The 23719-nt window shown below is 43.2% G+C and overlaps 1 protein-coding gene across 2 annotated transcripts; it reads left to right on the top strand.

Moving 5' to 3' along the window:
• The first annotated feature begins 502 nt into the window (after window positions 1-502).
• Window positions 503-23627, top strand: LOC113249794 (zinc finger protein 677-like). Of its 2 annotated transcripts, none has more exons than XM_048224138.2 (4): window positions 503-590; window positions 4292-4373; window positions 5801-5927; window positions 15054-23627. In XM_048224138.2, the coding sequence occupies exons 2-4, from the start codon at window positions 4359-4361 to the stop codon at window positions 16340-16342; spliced, it is 1431 nt and encodes a 476-aa protein (XP_048080095.1). In that variant the 5' UTR covers window positions 503-590; window positions 4292-4358; the 3' UTR covers window positions 16343-23627. The 2 variants fall into 2 exon arrangements, with proteins under 2 accessions (XP_048080095.1, XP_048080094.1); XM_048224137.2 differs by lacking the exon at window positions 503-590 and adding an exon at window positions 616-859.
• The last annotated feature ends 92 nt before the right edge of the window (window positions 23628-23719 follow it).

Genomic DNA, 23719 nt, shown 5'->3' with positions numbered 1-23719 from the left:
ATAAAATGCCACCTTAATAAAACGTAACCACGTTAGCTTTCAACACAGGTGGCCCACAAAACTCCAACGTTTACCTCAAACTTTTGAAAACGTCAACTTAAATGGGCAGGCAGCAGTCCCGTTACACAGGACGAGACAGAAACTGGAAGGGATGGACATTCCAAAAACACGTACTGGGGGCAGGGGCAGAGGAAACCAGGCCCCATCCAGATCCCACCCGAGGTCCTGGTTGCGTCCCCAAGATCCTGCCCCGGGTCATTAATGTTCCCAGAACGCCCGAATCTCTCCGTCGACGACCTACCCAGGCCCCGCCCAACGGTCGCGGCCTCGACTCTGACCGCCCAGCCAAGACAACCCCTCGGGCGCGCCCGTCGCCGGAAGCTCTACGTCCAGTTTCCGCCTGGCTCCGCCCTACTGCCGTCCTGGCTCCAATGACCGTAGCCGTTTCCCTCCCGTTACCGGAAGTGCTTCTGCGAATCTCCGCCCCAACCCGCCCGCCGAATTCAGGACGAAGGTCTGACCAGTACGCGCTTCCCCGGCGCTGCCAGAGACGCTCCACCCAGAATCTGCCCCAACCCCGCCCAGAGGCGGTAAGCATCCTGGCCAGGCCACACTTCGCATCCCGCCCATTACCGGAAGCGCTCCTCACAGGCCCTTCTCCAGTCCCGTCGTCCCACTTGCACGCACGCGCAACTGTTCGCCGACCCGGAAGCGGCTAGCCGGGAGCGAAGGTCAAATCGGCATCAGAGGGTTTTTAACTTTCTAATTTTTACGTCAGAATCTCAATCCCCAGCCCTACACCCCTGGGGCCTGGGGTCTCACGCACATTAGAGTCCCCTCGCCCGCGCCTCGCACCGCGGTAAGTCCGGCGTCGCGGAGAGACACACGGAGCCCTGTGGGCGGCGCTGCCAGCCGGGGGTGCCGATGCGTTTCGGTTCACATCTTTCGGAGTCGGTCCCGGCCTGTGGTCTCCCGGCCCTCGGGCCTTCAGACGCCGCCTGCCGCGTTATCTCCCTGCCTCACGCCGTCCCTGGGCACCCCTCCCCCCCGCGCCGCGGGAGTCCAGGGACATGGGCGTGTGCGCCTCGCCCCCGCAGCCTGGCCCGGCTCGGCCCGTAGAGGCGCGGAGTGTGTCCCTAGACCTGTGATTGCGCAGACCCCGCCGCCCTCCTGAGACCCCCTCCCGTGCAGCCCCGCATGTAGTGAGAGGACCGATGCCCAGGAAGGGCACCGTCCTCAGTGCGGGCGTTGGGGAGCGGGATTTAGGGCGGAAGATGCAGGGAGTCACGGAGCAGGTCCCCTCCCCCACGCGAGGATGGGGAGCCTTGTGGAGGCCGTGACTGCGGAAGGGAGGCCAGGACAGCGGCAGACGAGGGAGAGAGGGGGAGCAGGAGAAAGAATGGCGGAGGAAAGATCAGTGAGAGGGTCCGTAAATTAGAGACGACAAAATAGAGGATGCGGGAGGGACTTGCAGCGAGGCCGAAAGAGCGGAAGACGAGAACTCGGGAAAGTCGCAAGCGGAGAAGAGCAAAGAGCGAAATGTGGAGGAAGGGGAGGCGGTCCAGGAGAAGGGGCCCTTGGTTAACAGAAGTGGGGCAACAAGGGCGAGGCACTTCACGCGGGCAGTGGGAAGGAGAAAATGGTTGTGGGCCGGCGATGCGGGGACAGAGGCGGTAGGGATGACAGCCAAGAGAGAAACAGCTGTGCGAGAGCTTAGCCAGAGGGGTGCCAGTGAGTGGGCAGAGGGAGCAGAACCGGGTGAGCAGAAGGGACACAGATGGGGACTGAGGGAGAGAGAGAGGCCGAAATCGATGGAGATGGGAACAGTCAGAAAGCTTGGGCAGGAGTATGGGAAAGTGAAATAGGTCTCAAGAGTTCCCCGGAAAGTGTGGGTGTAGGGAAAGGAAGAGAGAAACGGGGAGAAAGCAAGGGAGGAGACGGGGGAATGACAGGGAAGGAGAAACAGTGGAGAAAATCAGAAAAGAGACATGAACAGATCCTTCGGAGGGAGAAAGAAGGGGAACCCAGATCTGGGTGAGTGGTGGTTAATGGGACATGGGTGAGTCAGTTGTGATACAGTGACCTGTGTCTCCGTAACGTATTTAACTTTAAATTTGCTTGTTTGAATTGAACAGTTGAGAAAGAGAATTACTGAACTGTTTATAAGGCTTGTGCATTTTATAATTATTTGCATCATAAGATAGCTTTAAAAAATTAAACATAGAATTACCATATAATCTGCCAATGTGCTTCTGTGTATATACTCAAAGAAGTTGAAAACGGACCAGAACAAGTATTTGTACTCTATGTCATAACATTACTCGAAATAGTGAAAAGATACAAAGAGCTCTTCTATGCAGAACACTGAAAACTTGTCTATACGCTGCAGTCTTGTTTGCATTTGACTCTTGACCCCCAAACAGACTTTCTCATCTATTTCACTCCCTTTGTCAGAGGCAGTAATGTCCTCCAGTGTTGTAAATCGAATGGGTAATTAACTCTGCATTTAGCTGATCAGAAACATGTTGAACAGTGACCACTCCTTCCTTTGAAGACATTTTTTTTTTCATGGCTTTTCGGACATTTCAGTATTGACAGATCTTATCTATCATCTGTGTGTGTGTGTTTCTTCTCTCCACCTTGTTAACTTCAGTTTCCTGTGCTGATTTTTCATCAGTTCTCCTCTGTGACTGGAGGAGTACCCCACTGACTAGTCTTGGACCTCTTCTCTTCTCTCTCTACGCCCGGTGACTTTCCATATCACTGTATCTCAGGGTTTAAACACTCTGAGGTCTCCTAGGTTCACACTCCATCTCAGACCTCCACCCTAAACACGAGATTGTGTTGTTCATCTGTCTCCTCTACGTCTCTGCTGGGACACCTAACAGGCATCTCCACCTTACAGTGTGCAAACATGACCTCCTGAACTCCCCCAGTAGTGTTCCCTGCAGTCCTCCACCTCCCAGGTAAGAGCAGTGCCATCCTTCCTGGGGCTTAGGTGACGATCTTGGCAGGTTTTCAAAATACATAGCATATTGTTTTTGTATTCACTTACGATAGAATAAAAAAGAAGACATTAGGGGCGCCTGGGTAGCGCAGTCGTTAAAGCGTCTGCCTTCGGCTCAGGGCGTGATCCTGGTGATCTGGGATCGAGTCCCACGTCGGGCTCTTCCGCTGTGAGCCTGCTTCTTCCTCTCCCACTCCCCCTGCTGTGTTCCCTCTCTCGCTGGCTGTCTCTCTGTCACATAAATAAATAAAATCTTTAAAAAAAAAAAAAAAAAAAAAGAAGAAGAAGAAGACATTAATTTGGGTGAAAGGCTACATGGTTTCCAAAATTCATTTGAGATAGAGGAGAACAGTATCTGAAGACCACGGCCAGACATTCCTGCCCTACTTCTGTGACCTGATCCCCTGCATGTCTCCTCCTCCTACACTGGGATTGAGGCCCACAGATGTCTTTGCTGTTCTTGGGGCTAGGGTCAGCACTGCCTCAGGGCTTTCCTGAGGATGGTCCCTCTGTCTAGAATTCTCTGACTCTTCAAATGCAGGTGGTGCACTTCCTTCCCCAGATGTTTGTTGTGATATCACCTTCTTGTGGGGCCATCTCTGACCCTGCCATGTTCCTCCCCCCCACCCTGCGTTCTGGCCTGTAATGCCTGCTCTGCATGGATCTCTGCTCCTTCCTCTTCCATTGTCTGGTTATGGGGGATGGTCCCAGAAGAGAGCAGAGCCACAGGTGGGTGGGGCGCTGGGCTGGTCTCCGGTGCTCCACCCTGACTTCCCATGGGATTGCTGAGGCATTTTGCAGATCCCTCTTGAACCCAGTCCTCAGAGATTTCTTGTGTTTGGGGTAATGGGGCTCAGCGTCAGTGGTGCTGAAAGTGCCCCAGGTGATTCTAATCTATATCCAGCATTGAGCCCCAGGGCTCTGGCTCATCCATTGATGAGGACTGAAAGTGGCCCCTAATCTAGAGAGAGGTGAGGGGGCTGTTCTCTGCATGGGGTGTTATCAGGGCGTGTCTGTGACTTTAAAGGGAGCTTTAGTGCACCCCAGCTCCCCACTGCCGCAGCTCATGTGTGTGCTTCACCAGGAGGGGGCGAGTTCTGCAGGAAGAGGTCGGAACACTCACTTGCTGGTCTCCATGTAGCAGTTTACTGTCCCTGAATCCCTCCTGGGGCAGTGGGCAGCAGAGGGCTGTCTCCCACGTGGGGGGATCTTCCTGTGTGTGTGGTTGTGGCACAGAAAGGTGTATGTTGACCGAGTTCTCAACAGCATACATTTGACACTCAGGATTGACGTCTCAAGACCCATCTTGCCCGGGAGAGAAGCCCAGAGGAGGAAAGCCCAGGAGTCAGGAATGACTCTTTCTCAGGTAAAGTCGTATCTTGGTTCATTGTTCTGTCCTGTGTCCTCACCTCCATGTGGCCTTGCTGATCACACTCTGAAGTGTCCCTCCTGACATGTTTGCTCATGATCACCCCAGGGCCTTCCCTCAGATTCCAGCTCACGTGTTTCCATATGTGTATTTAATGGAGATCAAAAGTACTTGTTACTGTTTTTTAAAACATCTTGCAGGGGGTGCATGGCTGGCTCAGAGGGTAGATCATGGGACTCTTGATCTGCAATTAGTGAGTTTGAGCCCCATGTTGGGAGTAGAGATTACTTAAAAAAAAAAATGTGTTCACAGGGTTGTTTTGTAAGCAAACTAAATAGAATAACATTGGCCATTTTATTTACATCTAATACAATTTGCACATGTTTATTTTACCAGAAATGCACATTAGTAACAAAATGATAGATAATGAAGATTTATGTAAAAATAGATGTCATTTAGAGACTGGTATTTTGATTTCAGTTATTTTCAGTGTGTGTGTTTTGTGTCCACACCTGTGCGTGAACAGTAGCTCGTGGTGTGTAAAAAAGACATCGTCACTCCATATCTGACACGTTTTCCATGGCCTTAAATTTATTTCTATACTATCATGGGAGTGGGATAATAGCGGTAGGAATACGGTGTGTGTGCATATATGCGTGCATGCATATATATTGACCTTTTATCTAGGTTTAGGTTTCAGCCTTGAACTTGTTTCAGGTTTTCTCCATTAGCAAACCCTCTGTCAACAGACTTTTACTGTTGTAAGCATTACTTCACTCTGTGCTGATATGGGTTCCATCGTAAAGCCTGACCACGTGGTTCAGGTGCAGGCTCTGCCATTTATTACCTGTTTGATCAGAGGCATGTTCATTGGAGTGTGTGTGACAGAGTTCGGTCCTTTGTAAGGTGGGAACAAATACTAATTTAATGGGTTGCAATGTCCTTATACAAGTTAACATTTATAAAGCATTAGAGTGATGCTTACCATACGGGAAGTGTTCAGAACTTCAGATGGTTTTATTATGAGATTCCCATTTTGCAATTTATACCTTTCATTGATACTTCTATAGACTTTGTCAACCCCGAAGACACTACTCATGCTATCGCTCATGTAGAAATTAGCTGTCATTCGGTGTATACAACATACTATCTAGAATTTGCATATAGTTTACCATTTGTTGATGTTTTGCATTTGGGTATTTTATCTGGCACAATATTGTAAAATCCCTCAGTTTAGCTGAAGGAAATCCTGTGATGGAAAAGTGTAACAAATCAAAATCAGGGATGTATGACTTGCTCAAAATGATCTTTTGTGGATCTGTTGAAGCACTCATTTCTAATTGACCCTTATACCTCTCTCCTCCTCTCATTTTTATGAAATAAGTTTCCTAATAGCTTCTTGGTGAAATGTGCTTTCATTTCAGGGACGGTTGACCTTCAGGGATGTGGCCATAGAATTCTCTCAGGAGGAGTGGGAGTGCCTGGACCCTGCCCAGAGGGCCTTGTACAGGGACGTGATGGTGGAGAACTACCGGAACCTGCTCTCCCTGGGTGAGGACAGTTTCCCTCCAGAGGTTGGGAACTGCTCTGGTATATCTTTGTGTTTCTCTTGGGAGTTTCTTGGGCGCCCCTTCCCTGCTTGACTGAGATTGAAGCCCTGCTGATTCAGAAATGAAAAGCTTCCCAGTGTGGTATCCGGATTTTAAACCGAGATGACCCTGCAGGTTAGTGGTGGTGCTGGAAGTTGAGGAGGAACAAGACCTTACGCCGGAACGTTATAATATCCCAATGGCTGGTTTTACACCTGTAATCTTGAGTCAGTCGTTCTGGGAAGAGAACTGGATATCTGTATATGTCAAACATTTAAGCATTAGGAAGAAGGGTGTCACTGAACAAATTCGTGAAACGCTATTCTAGACCTGCCTGTAATGAATGTCCTTGGTCTCAGCTGACAAAGGGCTGGGGAGAACCCAGGACGTCATCTACTGTTTTCCATGTCAGCAGGAATCTCTTTCTGAGCTGAATATTATCTCCCCTGTGGAGCAAGGGAGAGCCCTGGCACGCCAGGAGTGGGGTGAAACTAGCCACAAAACCCGGGTGTGTGGGAAGGCGTCAAAGATGTGAACACAAGTAAGGGGCAGATGGCAGAGACGAAGTGGCTTCCAGAAATGTCATTTGGAACATTCTCCCCAGCTAGGAGAGGTGGTTGGAAAAGAAGAGTTGATTTCTCACAGGCTCTCAAAGGAGCTTGTTGTTCTCTCTCTCCTCCACTGTCTTCTTTGTACGTGTATGTTTCCGCCCTCGGTGGTTGTGCAGCTGTTGTCAGCAACAAGGGCAGAGTCTCTAACATGACCCGGACAGGCTGTTCTCTGTCCCTTAGAGGTCTTTACTGTTTGACCTTGGGGAGCACATGGAGGGCTCTTCGCAGGGGCATTGTTCGTTCCTTAGCCCCTCCTTCCCTACTCAGTCCCCACGATCTGATCTGAGGCTCCCCCTGGTCCTGAGTGGGGCCTTCTCCAGTTTGCATCCCGTTTCCTGTGCTGAGTGACCTGTCAGGATGGGGACATCGGCTGCTCTTCTGCATCTGGGACTCCAGGCAGGAGCATGGGCTGTCTGAAGCCCTCGCCTGTTCCGTGCCTCCACCAGATCCTCGTTTCCACTCTTGCCCTTCAGGGGCGTGTGTACTGGGACTAGAGGGGCGTCTTGAGATTGCTGTTCAGCAGTGCTGTATGGAGAGGGGGTGCGGGAACCTTTGATTCCCAGTCCTTCATGGGGACTGTATCTCAGGCTTTGGGCCCTCAGCCTGGAGTCTGTAGGCAGACCGCCAGGTCCTGTGTGAACATCCCACAGAATCAGAGCCCCTTCCTTAATTTCCTGTCTTTTCCGTGTCTCCCTGTTGCAGCTCCTCCCTAGTCTGGAGTGTGGGAAACCCTCGACTGTCCCTGATTTCCTGGTCTCCTAAGTTTGTATGGTGTTGCCTCTGAAATTTTCTTGGTTCTGAAATACAGTTCCTCAGTGTCTGAAATTTTAGCCTCATATTTTCTGCTGTTAACCCAGCCTTTAGGTGCTGGACGACTTGTGGTGAACTCTCCCAGGAGGAGTTTAACTGGGTAAAAGAACGTTCTGGATGGAGAACACTTATATTTAGGTGTCACAGCATCATCCTGCCAAGTAGAGACGTGGGCCCTGAAGCACCTGAGTAGAGTGGTCAGCATGTTCCACGATGCTGAGATCGAGTGCAGCGTGAAGAGCCTGGCTTGTGGCTCCAGTTGTCCTTCTGGTTTTTGGTGTGTCAGCAAAGTGTCTCTCGAGGACATTGTGGCAATGTTGATGGAGTACGCTAAGGCTCATCCCCCTTGATTTTGCATGAAGAAGTATAGGAAGTTTTTTAAAAAACAAAGTTGTGCTCTTTTTTAAAAAAAAAAATATTTTCTTTATTTGAGAGGGAGATCACAAGTAGGGGGGAGGGGTAGAGGAAGAAGCAGACTCCCCACTGCGCAGGGAGCCTGACGTGGGACTCCATCTCAGACCCTGGGTCATGACCTGAGCCATAGGCAGACACTTAACCGACTGAGCCACCCAGGCATCCTGAACATGTTCAGGAATTTATTCTAGGGAGAAAATTGCATTCATAATCCCATCTGTGAGACTGTTGACCAAACTATTGTTCATGGAACAGTGTTCATTCCATGTGTGTGCTGTTGTTCCTTCTTCAACAAATAACATGTTGATTTAGTGTTGGGGGAATTTATGAGTTCATGATGCCTACCTTATTGAACTCTACCCCATTTCCGTAGTTGAAAATGCTTTTACTTTGATCTGCAGTGTTCCATGTATTATAAATCAACTTGTTATTTTTGTATTTAATCATTGGTTCTGTGTTTTTGATGACACTCATTAGTGTTCTTTGTTTTATACCTGGTTTTTGTGGGACTGTTTGATAGAAGGATGAATGTTGGTTGATATATTTTATAAGATTTCCTTCCTGAGTGTTAAGGGTTATAGCTGATTAGGTGTTTTACCAAAACCTGTGTAACCTCTAGAATTGGGAAAATACATTTGTAGTTATCCTTTTCCATGAGTGTTGCTTGCCTTTATAATTGACTCTTAAGAAACACTTCTTGGGGTGCCTGTTTGGCTCGGTCAGAAGAGTGTGTGACTGTTGATCTCAGGTCATGAGTTCTAACTCCATATTGGGTATAGAGATTGCTAAAATAAAATAAACTTAAAAAAATACTTTTCTCATTTGAATGGATTTGGAGTTTTTAAATTGGGAACCTTGGATATCTTGAGAATATACTTTTGTTTTGAAGTGACTGTGTTCCTCCCAGAATTAGAGGAAATTCATCCATAATTAGTTATATAAGATTTTCTATGGTATATTTTAATTTGTCATTTTTCATTTTTCTATGGTATATTTTAATTTGTCTAACATAACTTGTGTTTTATATGAGTTTTATAGACTTTTTAAATTTTGGCTCAACTGTTTTCTTTTAAGAAATAATTTCCCTATGTAGATTTGCCGTGAAAGTCTTGGTGTATATTGAACTAATACTTAAATATCTTATTTTATTTTATTTTATTTTATTTTATTTTATTTTATTTTATTTTATTTTATTTTATGATTTTATTTATTTATTCGACAGAGATAGAGACAGCCAGCGAGAGAGGGAACACAAGCAGGGGGAGTGGGAGAGGAAGAAGCAGGCTCATAGCCTCATAGCGGAAGAGCCTGATGTGGGACTCGATCCTGTAATGCCGGGATCACGCCCTGAGCCGAAGGCAGACGCTTAACCGCTGTGCCACCCAGGCGCCCCCTAATTTTATTTTATAGATAAATACCCATTTCTTGTACTTCGTGTAATTCATCACTGTTACTTATGACCCAGTTTTCCACAAAATTTTGTAAGGTTCTGGAAATCCCATTTTTCTGCTAACCAAAGATGATTGTTTTGTTTTCCATCTTTTATTTAACCTGAACTCTAATTAGTGTTCACATTGTCCTTGTTGATCCATATCTCAGTGTTTCGTTCTCTGGCCATTATTGTTTCTTATGTTGTTGGTCACCTCTGCACAGCCACTTGCTGCATGAATCTCCTGAAACTGGCAAATATTGTTTCTGCCCTTAACTGATACTGATAATACTGTCCTCACTAGAAGTTATGCCTTGTTGTGTTAATGCACTGACCCTTAAGGTTACCTGTTGTTTCCTGATAGTCTTCGTGAATTCAGGATTTATTAATTTGGGGCAGGTGCATGGTAATTTTTATTTATTCAGGATAATTATATGATTACTAATACAGTAAAAGCATCCCTCACCTCATGTCTGTTCCATGTGCAGATTTATGTTGAGAGATCCAGGATAGAATTTCAGGTAACAAGAAGCAGCCAGTCTAAGAGAAACTATTATTTTTACATTATATAAATAGACTTAGTGTCAAAATTTAAATTGGCTGTCCCTGATTTCCTGGTCTCCTAAGTTTGTATGGTGTTGCCTCTGAAATTTGGAAATTGGAAAATGAATTAATCACTAGTTAGCTTATTTTAAAAGAACACTTTAGGGGAGCACCTTTGTTGCTCAGTCCGTTGGCGTCTGCCTTCAGCTCGAGTCATGATCCCAGGGTCCTAGGATTGAGCCCCGTGTTGGGCTCTCTGCTCAGCGGGAACCTGCTTCTGCCTCTCCCTCTGCCTCTCTTCTTGCTCGCACTCTCTCTCTCTCAAATAAAAAAATAAAATCTTTTTAAAAAATAATGTAAAAAAAGAATACTTTATTAGAGTGGAATTCACATAACATAAAATTAACCATCTTAAGGTGATTAATTCATTGGCATTTCACACATTTAGCAGTTGTTTAGCTACTGCCTCTGTCTGGCTGTGTATTTCCAACACTCCAGTTTACTGTTCTTTACCCATTAAGCAGTTTCTCCACATTTTCCTCTGTCTCCAGTCCTTGGAAACTACCAGCCTGTGTTTTGTCTCTGTTTATCTATTCTGTAGAAATTTTCTTTTTCAATATTGTCTGGACTCTTTAGGGCCCTTTGCAGTTCCATATTTATTGGATCATCTTTTTCCACTTCTACAGAAACGGTTTTTGGAATTTTGGTGGTGTCTGTATAGAATCTCCAGAACTCTTTGGTCAGTATTACCATCTTTGAAAATATGAAATCTTCCAATCCATTCTTTTTATGTCTTTTCCATTTATGTAAACATGTTTAATTTCTCTCAGCAGCATTTTACAATTCTCAGCCTTACAGGTCTTTCACCTCCTTGGTTAAATTTATTTCACGGCATTTTATCCTTTGGGTGGTTCATTATACCTGGTATCATTTCTAAACTTTCCTTTTCGAGTTGTTCATTATAGTGTATAAAACACAACTGAGTATCCTGCAACTTTCCCGACATCACTTACAACATTAGAAGGGTGTGTGTGTGTGTGTGTGTGTGTGTGTGTGTGTGTCTTTCAGGGGATAGTTCATGGAATTCTATATATGTAGATCTATGACATCTTCACACTGAGAGATTTTCCTTTTTCTCTCCAGTATATGTGCTTTTTTTTTTTTCCTCATTTGTTTTATTGCTCTAGTTAGAATTTGCAGAATATTGTTGGGTACCATCAATGAAAATGGATGTCCATGTCTTATTTCTTATCTTGGGGGGAAATCTTCACTGTTTCATCTAGGATATTAACTATAGGTTTTCACAAATAATTTTTAAGAGGTTGAGTAAAGTCCCTTCTCTTCTGAGTATGCTAAGTGTTTTTGTCATAAGAGTTTTAGAATTTTTCAAATATTCTGCATACAGTGAGGTCATTATGTCGGTTTTCTCTGTTTATCTTACTGTTAATATGAATTATTATGTTTATAGGTATTTATATGTTGAACCTTCCACTGTTGAATTCTTGGAACAAGTCCCTCTTATGTTGTGTAATTTTTTTTTTTTAAGATTTTATATATTTATTTGAGAGAGACAGAAAGCAATGGGGGGGGTGGGAGGGCACAAAGGAAGAGGGAGAAGCAGATTCCCCGCTGAGCAGGGAGCCCAACATGGGGCTCCATCCCAGGACCTCAAGACCACTACTCAAGCCAAAGGCTGACACTCAGCCAACTTAGCCACCCAGGTGCCCCTTTGTTGTGTAATTTTAATAATCCTTTCTATTCAGTTGGCTGGTGTTTTTTTGAAGACTTTTACAACTGTATTAATAAGGGATACTATTCTGTAGTTTTCTTTTCTTGTGATGTCTTTGTCTGGTTTGGTATCGGAATAATATTGGCCTCAGAGGCACCAAGAGGGCACAGTTGGTTAAGGGTCTGACTTGGTTTCAGCTCAGGTCCTGATCTCAGGGTCATGAGATCAAGCCCTGCATTGGGCTCAGGCTCAGCGTGGAGTCTGCTTAAGACTCTCCATGCCTCTCCCTCTGCTCTTTCCCTCCAGCACTCACTCACTCTCTCTGGGGGGGGGGGGGGGAAGTAATGTTGGTCTCCGAGAATAAATTAAGAAGTATTCCATCTTTCATTTCTTACAGTGCTGTTTTACTTACAAGGAACTTCCTCACCTTTTGTTTCTCTTGGAAGCCTAATTTTTCCCTTATTTTCAAAGGATGGTGTTTCTGGGGATAGAATTAATTAACGGATTTTTGTTTTGTTTTCTTTTGTCAGCACTTTAAATATGTTATCCCATTGTCTCTGGACTTCACGGTTTGGCTGAAAAATCAGCTCTGAAAGTTGCTGTGTGTCCTTTGTACGTGATGCTTCTCCCTTCCTGCTTCCAAGATCTCTCTTCATACCTTCCTCTTTCACATATCGATTATGATTTGTTGCAGTGTGCGTCTCTGTTGCAGTTTTTCTTAATTGCGTGTTCACTGAGTTCTTAGATTCGTGGAGTCTTGTCTTTTAACGTTTAAGAAATTGTCTACCAGATTTCTTCCAATATTCCTCCTGCTTCCTTCTCTTTCTCTTTTCTTTTTGGGGCTCCCATTGTTCATATGTTGGCCCACATGGTGTTGTCCTGCAGCACCATTAAACTCTGCTCATTTATACTCAGTCTTTTTCTTCGTGCTCCTCAGACACGGTAATTTCAACAGATCTCCCTACCAGTTTGCTGAATCTTCCTTCCACCTCACTAGACCTGATATTGAACCTCTCTATGAAATTTTTCAATTCAGGTATTTTACATTTCAGTTTCAGAAAGTGTTTAGTCTCTCTTTCCACCTTCTGTCTCTTTATTGATATTCTCTGTTTATTTATACAGTATTTTCCTGATTGCTTTTTAATTCTTTGTCCATCATTCCCTTTAGCTTAAATAGTTGATTTAAAGTGTGTGTTTAGGAAGTCCAAAACTTGGGATTGCTTAGGGCCCGGTTTTGTTATGTATTTAATATTTATTTTTCTGTATGGGTCCTGCTTTATTGTTCTGTGGTCTCCTATGTAACTTCTTGTTAAAAACAGGACATTTTGAATATGTTGAAACTTTGAAAATAGTAATATTCTCCCTTCCAAGGGTTTTTTTTTTTTTTTATGTCTCTTGTGGTTGTTGTGTGTGTGTTTGTTTCCCTCAACAAATTTTGTGTGATGTATTTTCTTTGTTAGCCATTGTGTAGCCACTGATGATGCCTTTGGTTCGCTTATTGGTCAGCTAGTGATTCAGCAGATTTCCTGAAACCGCTGGATCCAAACACAAAACAAATCAACTTTTCTCTCTTTGTAGATGAGGGGTGTGTGTGTGTGTGTGTGTGTGTGTGTGTTGGGGAGCGCAGGAAACACACAGGGTAGAAGTTTAAGACAACAGTGCCTTATCCTTCACTTCTGCTTGCTCAGGATCTGCTGGTCAGCAGGAGGTATGTGCTTGGGGGCTTCTCAGGTCTTTTCTCAGGTGTCTGGTCCTGGACATGCCTGCAGCCTTCTGGGGTCCCTGGAACATGTGGGGGATTTTCAAAGCCTTACTCCCCAGCGCACCTCCCTCTCCAGTGTTTTCCTCAGGGTTTTCAGTTTGTCCATTGTTTGTGCCAGTTGTCATCCCTGCCCTAGGTGGCAGTGGCTACTAGACTTACCTTTAAATGTTTGTGACGAATGGCCCCTGGTTATTACCTCCACCTCGGTAGAGATCTGAGCTAGGCCAGACAGCGTTTGAGCCAGTCCTTCAGGGAGCCAGCAGGCAGATTAAAAAAACAAGCAGATAACCAGTCACAATTCTTTGAAGAGCCCATCTGTTCCGTGTGTTTGGGAAGCCTGTACCCCTTGCAGACTGCTGTGTTCAAGGCCACTTCCTAGCTGGGGTGCCGGGCACAGAGTCAGCTACCTTTTTCTTGATTAAGAGTGTGCCTTGTTGCTGGAATCCTGTGCTTAATTTCCAGGGTTCCTATAAAGTTCATTCTGACAGTTTTTGGTAGTTCATCTCCTGCTGGAGTCTCCTGGAGTTCCCTTCTTTGCCGTTTTGATGTCACAGTTCCCCATTGTTAATCTCTATAATATCACATATTTGTCAGATTTTATTCACAATGGGTGATTTCAACATATTTTCCATTTATGATATTTTGTGCTTCTCCTGAAATTCAGCCTCTTTCTTTTTCTCTTACGGGTGAGCTCTTTAGAATTCCGAAGTCTATATACATTTTTTAATAAATGAACATATTTATTAATTATTTCTGGATTCACCTTGGGTCACTAAGTGGTTTATTATTTTTTATTATGATTAACATATAATTAATTTCTACATATATTATGGCATATAACCACTTTTCACTGATCATTACATTATAGTATGCTTGTTTTGCATGGGTGTATTTTTGGAAGAAGTATTCAGAAGAATATTTTATTATCCTTGAATGTTATTTTAATACTCTATATAACAAGTATTCAAGAATTGACCTTTTTTTAGATTTTGTTTGAGAGAGAGATTTCAGAACGAGAGAGGGAGAGAGAGGGAGAGCATGAGCAGGGGTAGTTGCAGAGGGAGAGGGAGAAGCAGGCTCTCCACTGAGCAGGGAGCCCAATGCAGGGCTTGATCCCAGGACCTTGGGATCATGACCTGAGCCAAAGGCAGGTACTTAACTGACTGAGCCATCCAGGTGCCCCTCAAGAATTGACACACACACACATATATATATATATATATATATATTTTTTTTTTTTTTTTTTTTTTCCCCTTTCCCCAAGTAGGATTCACCTATATCCCTCCTATGAGGTTTTTAGGCTTTGGGGTGCCTGTGGAAAATTCCTTTATTTCTGGGCACTGGAACTTTTGATCACAGAGCATTCAAATAGGCTTCCCTGAAAATAATTTGACCTATGTGTAATCACTCTTCCATTACTGAGGAATCTTATGTTTTTTGTGTTTCTAAACATTGCACACCATGGTTGAGAAACATGATAGCTGTTAATTTTGAATTCTACTTTTGGTGTAATAGTTTTTCTTTCTTTCTTTCTTTCTTTCTTTCTTTCTTTCTTTCTTTCTTTCTTTTTTTTTTTTTTTAAGATTTTATTTATTTGAGAGAGAGAGAGGGAGAAGCAAGCCCCCCACTGAGCAGGGAGCCCAACGTGAGGCTCAATCCCTGGATGCTGGGATCATGACCTGAGCCAAAGGCAGACACCTGGGTTGCCCCTTGTGTAATACTTTTTCATATAAAATATCCATCTTCACACTCTGGTTAATATGGAGCCTATCATTATTTATATATTACAGATATCTCTACTAGATGTATGAGGAAAGAATTACCACCAAAAGACAACATTAATAATGGAGAATTATTCCAAACGTTGATTTTGGAAAGACATGTAAGTCGTGACTTTGATGACTTTGGTTTGAGGGAAGTCCAGCAAGATGTGAACAAACTTGAGACTCAGTGGTTATATGAAGAAAAAAATTACAAAGGAATGACTACATCCCATTATAAAAATCTCACTTGTAGAGAAGACCAACAACATCACAAATCCTGGAATAATTTCCCTGGAAAGCATAGTGTTTCCATAAGAAATAGTAAATCTCAATATTATAAACATGATATGACGAATAAGGCACTAAAATACAAGGTAGGCTCTTCAGGAAGCAAGCATAGGAACTGTTCGGACAATAGGCTTGGATTAAGCTTTCATTCACATCTGGCTGAACAGCGATTTCAAACCCAAGAGGAGATTCATGAAGGTAATCAAGTTGAGAAGTCTGCCAAAAAGTCCTCAGTTTCACCCCTTCAAAGAACTCCTTCTAGTGTCAAAACCAACATTTTTAACAAATATGGGAAGGTTCTTACGCATTCTTCATTACAGACAGAACACCAGAAAACACCCAAAAGAGAAAAACCTTACAAATGTAAAGAATGTGGGAAGACTTTCAGCCATTGCTCAACCTTAGCTACTCATCAAAGAATTCATTCTGAGCCGAAACCTTACAAATGTAATGAGTGTGGCAAAGTCTTTAACAGGTTCTCAAACCTCACAAGGCATCAGAGAATCCATACTGGAGAGAAACCATATAAATGTAATGTATGTGGTAAGGATTTTATGATACGTTCACACCTTTGGGGACATGAGCGAATTCATACAGGAGAGAAGCCTTACAAATGTAATGTGTGTGGCAAAGCCTTTTCTGAGTGTTCAAATCTTGTTCAACATAAAAGAATCCATTCTGGAGAGAAACCTTACAAATGTAATCAGTGTGGTAAGGAATTTATCACCCGTTCACACCTTTGGGGTCATGAGAGAACTCACACTGGAGAGAAGCCTTACAAATGTAATGAGTGTGGCAAGGCCTTCTCCGGGAGTTCAAATCTTACTCAACATAAGAGAATTCATGCTGGAGAGAAACCCTATAAATGTAATGTGTGCGACAAGGCCTTTAGTCAGAATTCAAGCCTTACAGTTCATCAGAGAATTCATACTGGGGAGAAACCATACAGATGTCGTGAATGTGGCAAAGCCTTTAAGCAGTATTCAAGCCTGAGTAGACACCAGAATATACATAGAATGAAGATATAGATGTAGAGCCTGTGGTAAGGCTTTTATTAAATGTTCTCATGTTTGGAGTCATGAAGGAATGCATACTGCAAAGAAACTTTCCAGAAGAATGGCATGGCCTTTGTGCCATGACTTGACCTCAGGAATCACCAAAGATTTCATGGTGGAGAAAACTCAACAAACACAACATGTGGTAAATTGCTTACGTAGGTTGTACAATGTACTGTGCAGGAGAGGATTCTAACTAGTGAGAACTAAGTTTAGTTCTTGAAGATGAATCAAATCAAGTGTCAAACTCTGCAGGAAAATTAAAAGTCAAAATGATTTAAAATTCCTGAGACAATGGGTATCAAAGGAGCAGGGGCATCTGTGGAAATGCCCACTTACCTTCAGTTTATACAGTCATTTTATTCGTTTAGATTTCGTGATGAGGTTTACTTTATTATTGAATTTGGACCTGTGTTTGAAAATCTGTTAATGATGTTATGTCTCCATCACAGACCTTCCACGTGTTGCCATGATGGTGTCTGTAATGGAACTTCTTGTTTTGGTCCTAATGTGAATGGTGATTTGTTTTTATTTTTCAAGTCACTTGTTCCTTGCTGTTACCTAGGAAGACAGTTAACTTTCGTACTGTGACCTTGTATCCTGCAGCCTTGGTATTATTGCACCTTAGCATTTTATCTACCATACTCTGGCACATCATATGCGGTAGTTCAGAAGATCTGGTGACAGGTGCCACTCTGTCTTGTTCCTGGCGTAAAAACACAGGACTCTGTTACCGTACTAATGCTGATTGAATCTTGCAGTCATTGAGTCCATCTTGGTCATGGTGTAGGTTCTCGATGTATTGTGTTGCAATCAGAGTATCCAATTTGTTAAGGTCTCAGAAGCATTATGAATCATTGGTAATGGCATATAAAAGAAATCTTTGCACATAAATGGAACCTGGTCACAGCCAAAATTACAGATAATATACCGGTAATCTAAAATATGAGTGCAAGTTACGAAAACACCTAAGCGTAGATCTAGATGATTATAAGAACGTGGCCTTCCAGCTGTTTCAGGATATCATAATGGTTAAATCGTGCGCTTTGGTACCCTCCCCAGTAAGTTTAAGTCCCCAGTCTGCTGCTAAAGAAGGAGTGAAGTTAAATCACTCAAACTCGTGTGCCTAAGTTCTCCTTAGAATGAAGGTAGTAGTAGTCCCATCCCTGATTTTTGACGAATGAAGACTTTAAGTGCCTCAATAGCAGAGATTCTCACATTGTGAGTGTTCTTTAGAATTCCCCATTCAACTCTTAGAAGGCTCCCAATGAAGCTAAAATAAAAATTTTTTTCTTAAGTATTTTATTTATTTGCAAGAGAGTGAGAGAGAAGGAGAGAGCACAAGGAGGGGGAGAAGCAGGGGGAGAGGGAGAAGCAGACTCTCTGCAGAGCAGGGAGCCTGACGGGCTTGATCCTGGTACTCCAGGATCATAACCTGAGCCAAAGGCAGATGCTTAACCCACTGAGCCATCCAGGCGCCCCCAAAGTAAATATGTCTTAATGGGAAATAAACGTAAGTGAAGAATATTGGTTTTCACTTAAAATGGTAACTCTAGGTGAAACTTCAGGTTCCCATGCAGCGTCCCCCAAAGGGAGAAAGTCATTCACTGCGAACCATTCAGATGGCCTCTAGGTTTTTGGCAGTAGGAACGGTCTTCTTATCACAGATGTTGATTAGAATCCTGGGGAATTTCTTTCTTCTTTCTTTACCAGTATATCTTCCTTTTTGTCATAGGTGAAGGTTAAGGACCACAGATTTGAGTGTCAAGCACCCGTTTGTAGCCAACTCCTTAGTCATCGTCTTTACAGGAATCTCCAGCACAGTGACAGCTTTTGGGTAGGAACATTTTCTCCCTGATTTTGGATATAAATTTGTTTGCTGGGTCATAGAGTGATACTGTGCTATATTAGGTAACATGTAACTATCTGAGGAACCTGGTGAAGGGGTGAAGTTTACAAGGACTTTTTCATATGATCTTTGCACATTTTGTGTATCTATAATTACTTCAAAATAAAAAGTAAAAGGCAGCATGATAGGCTGTGGCTTTTAGAAAGTTCAGGTGCAGCTCTTTGTTCATGTGGGAATAGAGGACATTATAGGTACATCCAAAAATCATTCTTAAAACTTAAATTCTTAAAACTTGTCACCTCCTTGGTAATTTTCCAGAACACTGTAAGTGGGACATGCCTCCACCTACATAACGTGCGGTTTACTCTGCTCCTGTGAACTGAGTCAGAAGCACAAGAGTAGAACCAAAGGATCAGGTATTTAAAGTGTTTGCTTTATTATGCATTGGTGGATACTTTGTTCTGGAACCACCTCTAATCCTGCATGAAGTGGGCAGATGGTCAGAGGAGAGGGGAAGTCCAGAAGCACCGTTGAAATTCTCTTAATGTCTGAATGAACGAAGCTTCCATATTTCCTTTAAGAACAGGGTCAGAAACTCCTTATTCTGGACAAAGTTCTCAAGACACAACAGAAGAGGCAGAGGTATACAAGGAGAGGTCCTGCCTTGGGAAGGGAAGCTGTCCTCACCCAAGACAACCGGTTTTCTATAGGTCTCTAATATCATGACTGTGCACGTAAGCTCTCTGAGCAGGGTCTATGCAGTCCCTGTGCTTCTAGGTGAATAGCGTGGAGTATTAGTGAATGCTACAGTCCCTGAAATGAAATACACACACACACACACATACATTTCCTAAAGTGGCAGTGGGAGGATTCTTTTGTTTTCACACAACATAAAAAGACAAGAGTAGGAGCATGAGGATTGGTTCTGGCGTAGTGTGAGGATTATTACTTGGGTTTCGTGGCAGAACTTCTGGGTCCTGACTTTGGAGAAGTTTGACCTCTTTAAGTCTCCGATTGCTCCTTCGGGGTGGCGCCTTCCCTGCAAGGTTCAGTTGCACATTGTGTGGGACTTTTCTGTGGAATCGTACGGTTGATGGAAGGCATTGTACACGCATGCGCCTTCCTATACTAGTTACGGGTCATGTGACTTAGTATCCGAATTCAGGTGCTTCTCCGTTTCATCTTGTGAGCATACCACCCCGGAGGCTATCCTCAGCCTCCTCCCATCATCCATCTGCCTTCTTCCTTCACCCTTGTAACCTAGTCTCCTGTTGTCCTGAGCTGGAGGGTTTGCCTGAGGCAAAAAGTGAGGGAACACGGCACCGGCTGTTTCTTAGACACAGCTGATTAATCTCTTTTTTCCTGTATCCCTTTTCCTCACGTGACCTTTGCAGTCCCAGGACTGCAGTAGAGTCTGGGATTGTCATGGGAGAGAGACCTCGTAAGGAATGTAAGAAGAAAGCAAGCTTTAGGATACAGGATGAAAGGATTTTTTAAACAGATGAGGGCCTCCCAAACATGGCAGCCTCCGGAAGACCCACAGTGGTACCCATGCCGTGGTAGTTACAAAACAGGTTGCGTGCACCTGGCTGGCCTGGTAGAGCGTGCCAGTCTTGACCTTGAGTCTGAGCACCACATTGACTGTAGAGTTTGCTTTAGAAAAACATGAAAGTTTGAAAAAGAAAATACAGGCTTGACCGGCAGCTTGATTGTACTCCGTTTCTTCAGTGAACAGGTTGCCCGCCATGCCTTCTGAATGAGTGAACGCAGATGATTATGTCAGCACCACTGATTTGTTTCTGCATCTTACATAAAGATCGGTGCCCTTAATCTCAGTCTGTAGTTTTTCAAGTGGCAGGTCAAATAGCTCCAACGTGGGCATTAGCCCAAGATCCTGGATTCTGACCACTGAATAAAACAGCCACATTGGCTCTCATTTCTGCATGTCCGACAGTGAGGCTAAACAGCCAGCCCAGTGAATCCATGAGGTTTCCAGCTTTGGAGAACCGTCCGTGGACCAGTGTCAGACGATGAGGGGAATCTGGGACCACTGAGGTCCTCACGGTGCCAGGGGCTCTGCTTCAGGCTGCAGATACGGCTCATTCCTGTAGAGCTGAGATGTTGCTGATGCCAGTCAGGATGCATTCTTAAATATACCTTCTCCATTTGACCAGCAAGTCTTCTAGGACCTCTCTGCCTTGTTGGTTGTAGGGTTTCAAGTTGCCTCATCAACATGGGAATGTTACACCAGACAGTCACAAGTCCTGAATGGGTCACACTTCACTTTTGACAAATGTTACAGTAGCAAGCAAATGGCTGCTTTTCAAAAGCAATTTACCTGTTAGTTATGTCAGACCTGAGTCCAGGGGCGCTTGGGTGGCTCACTTGGTTATAAGCATCTGCCTTCAGCTCAGGTCATGATCTAGGGGTCCTGGGATCGAGCCCTGCATCACATTGGGCTCCCTGCTCAGCAGGGAGTCTGCTTCTCCCTCTCCCTTTGCCCTTCCCCCCCGCTTGTGCACGTGCTCTCTCTCAAATAAATAAAATCTTTAAAAACAAACAAACCCGAGTCCAAACCCCAAGGGAGTCTTCCAGGTGGAGACTGCACGCCTTTGTCAGAGACTCCAAACGGTGGGATCTGGCACAGTTTTGCGTTGTCTCTGATAACTCCGGAAGTCTATTAAGGGGCTGGGCTTTTATTTTGATGGTGGTGGTGGGCAAGATACAACAGTGTATTTTTCTTTATTGCTAGAAGGAGCGGTGCACATTGTCCACATAATTCCAATAAACTTTAATTGGAAAAGGACACTGAATTTGACACATTTTATAAGCCTTACCTACTGGCAGAGAAGGAACGTCCTAGGCAGGGCTATTGAGAGTAATGTCTCTAACTTTCCAACAAACAATTCATCCACATAGTGAAACACAGAAGAGGGTTGAGACAAATGTGCTATATTCTCACCCACACACTGATGACAAATGCCTGGGGAGTTTGCTTCACTGACACTGTTCTACCTTCAGCCCACCCTGAAGAATGTTTGATAAATATAGAATCTCATACAAATGGTGATGGTTGTGAAAATTGGTAAACCATTTTGGAAAGTATTGGAAGTATGAACAAAAGCTGAACAGATGTAAGCCTATGACCATGAAATTTACTATTCTACATCTAACCAACAGAAATCTGTGCATATGTCACCAAAGCACAAATTCTAGAATTTACCTAGCAGAGCTATTCATAATAGCCCCAAACTGAAAACCACCCACATGTGCATCAGGAGTGGAAAGGTTAAAGTAATTGTTAGATATTTACACAGTGGAATTCTGTTAAACGTTAAGAGTCCACACAATGGAACTAATGCTGGTAAATGACCTACGGCATGTGTTAATGAGTTCATGAAACCATTTGGAATGCGAAGCCAAATATAGAAGATTGTATTCTGTATGGGTCCGTTTCTGTAAAGTGCCGAACAGGCATTTTGAAAAGTGATCTGTGCTGTTAAATGTCACATTACTGTTTACTGTGATGGGTAGTAACTGGGAGGCTTACCAAGGAGGTTTTTTGGGCTGAAAATCTGTTTTTTTGAACTACAAAATAGATACAGAGATATGTTCACTTTGTGCTATTTTACTGTGCTTTGTCTTTAAGACCTATACGTGTATCTTTAAATATTGTTTTCAAATACCTATCACCAATTTTTAAAAATTCAGGAGAAGGTAAGTAATGTTTTCATGTCCTTTTGTTATAAAGACATTAAATAGTACTGTGATTTGTTTTTGAAAGATGTGCTCTAATTCCTAGGTGAAACATGAAGATATTGAGTGTAAAACCTCCTAAATAAAGGTAAAGTAGAGAATTATTGAAAATTTACACAGAAGATAGAAAAATTAGAAAATAGACCATGGGTAATGAAGAACACGCTATTGCATGTTGGTAAATCTAATCCCAACTTACCACTATTATATTGAACATAAATTGGTAATAGCTCTTGTTACAGTCTAACATTGTTTGATTCTATTCAGTGAATTTTTTTCAGAAGTTAAAACGTTAGGATTAAAGTAAAATAATGAAATATAATCTCATGGCATTTTAACCTAGAAGAACTGCCAACAGGACTGTATAATAGAGTTTAATGTAGATTGTCATTATAATCATTGTAAGTGGTACTAATCTTATATTTATTGTACAGTTTTCCAATACTAGGACTCGAATAACAATCTAACACTCCCCGCACGTACACATTCACACATGCACAGACATGTACAAGTGTATGTGTATTGCATCTTGATTTGTGGTCTAATGTGTGGTAAATATTTCTGAGTGTCTCTTACCATCTTAAAAATAGTGTTTCTCTCTTTTTCTGCCACAGGGTTCAATATTCAAGATTCATTATGTCAAACTAATTCAAATTATTGAATCCTTAATATTTTACTATAGCTTCAGTAGGTAAATACAGAGATAGCTATATTGTAATTTTTCCTGTAGTTGAGTAACAACTGTTTTGTCCTTGTGGAAATCCTCCTGCCACCAACTGCACATAAACAAACAGGATTTCTGACTCTCCCTCCGAGTGACTGTTCCTGAGCTGCTACAGGTTTAGTCAACAACTCCACTTACTTCCTCATAACTGACATGAGTGCCCCCAGTGTCTTTCTTCCCAACGTGAGAATTGTCATCCTCACGTGATACAGAAAAGTCTATCCTCTACAGTTGCCAAAACCCATGCCACGTTATCCTAGACATTTTGCCTTGTTGTCTCTCACTCACCTGATGTCTTTTAAACTATGAGCCATACATCTTCGTGCTTTCATTTTTCCCACTACAGTTTAATCTGGGTATTTCTACAGGAAAAAAAAAAAATTGTGCTTCTCTCCCTCCATATAATTATCTTTGCAACAACCACCATCTCTATAAGGTTGTAATGTATAGATTTCATACCTTGGCCCCAAATACACCTGCTACCCGAACCTGATTTCCATTTCCACTTTACCCCATTCTGTTTCATTTTTCCCAGAGATCATTTTGTTTGTTCAGTTTCTTGAATGACCGTCTCACATACTGTTCCTTTTCCATGGAACTTTACTGGACATTCCATGCTTAGTTAATTCCTGGATAAATGCATTATGTCAAACTGGAAGTTCTCTGCTCAAAGACATCCCCATAATATCCAGGTTGTGTCAGGACCCACGTTTTATTATTTCATGGACTCGAACTACTCCACTATAAACATGACTAACAATTATGTAAGGATTTACATAATAATTACATAGTAGTCCATTTACAATTGTGTTTATGGTTTATTATTGGACACAACTTCAGCCCAACATCTTTTGTAAGATGACTGTGTCATCACTGTAGAACTCTGTGAAGAGGAGTGAATAAACAATGGACGCTGTGCATAAACCTAACTTTATATGTTTCATTTCTTTTTTTTTACGTTAAACTCAAGCGCCAGTGTGGGGCTTGAACTTATGACCACGATCAAGAGTCGCATGCTCTA

The sequence above is a fragment of the Ursus arctos genome, unplaced genomic scaffold, assembly GCF_023065955.2.
Source record: "Ursus arctos isolate Adak ecotype North America unplaced genomic scaffold, UrsArc2.0 scaffold_19, whole genome shotgun sequence".
Lineage (NCBI taxonomy): Eukaryota > Metazoa > Chordata > Mammalia > Carnivora > Ursidae > Ursus > Ursus arctos.
This window is presented reverse-complemented; position numbering and strand designations above follow the sequence as displayed.

Excerpts from the sequence above, each read along its gene's own strand:
- LOC113249794 (XM_048224138.2), top strand. Across the intron at positions 5,928-15,053 it reads CCGGAACCTGCTCTCCCTGG|ATATCTCTACTAGATGTATG; the intron begins GTGAGGACAGTT and ends TATATATTACAG.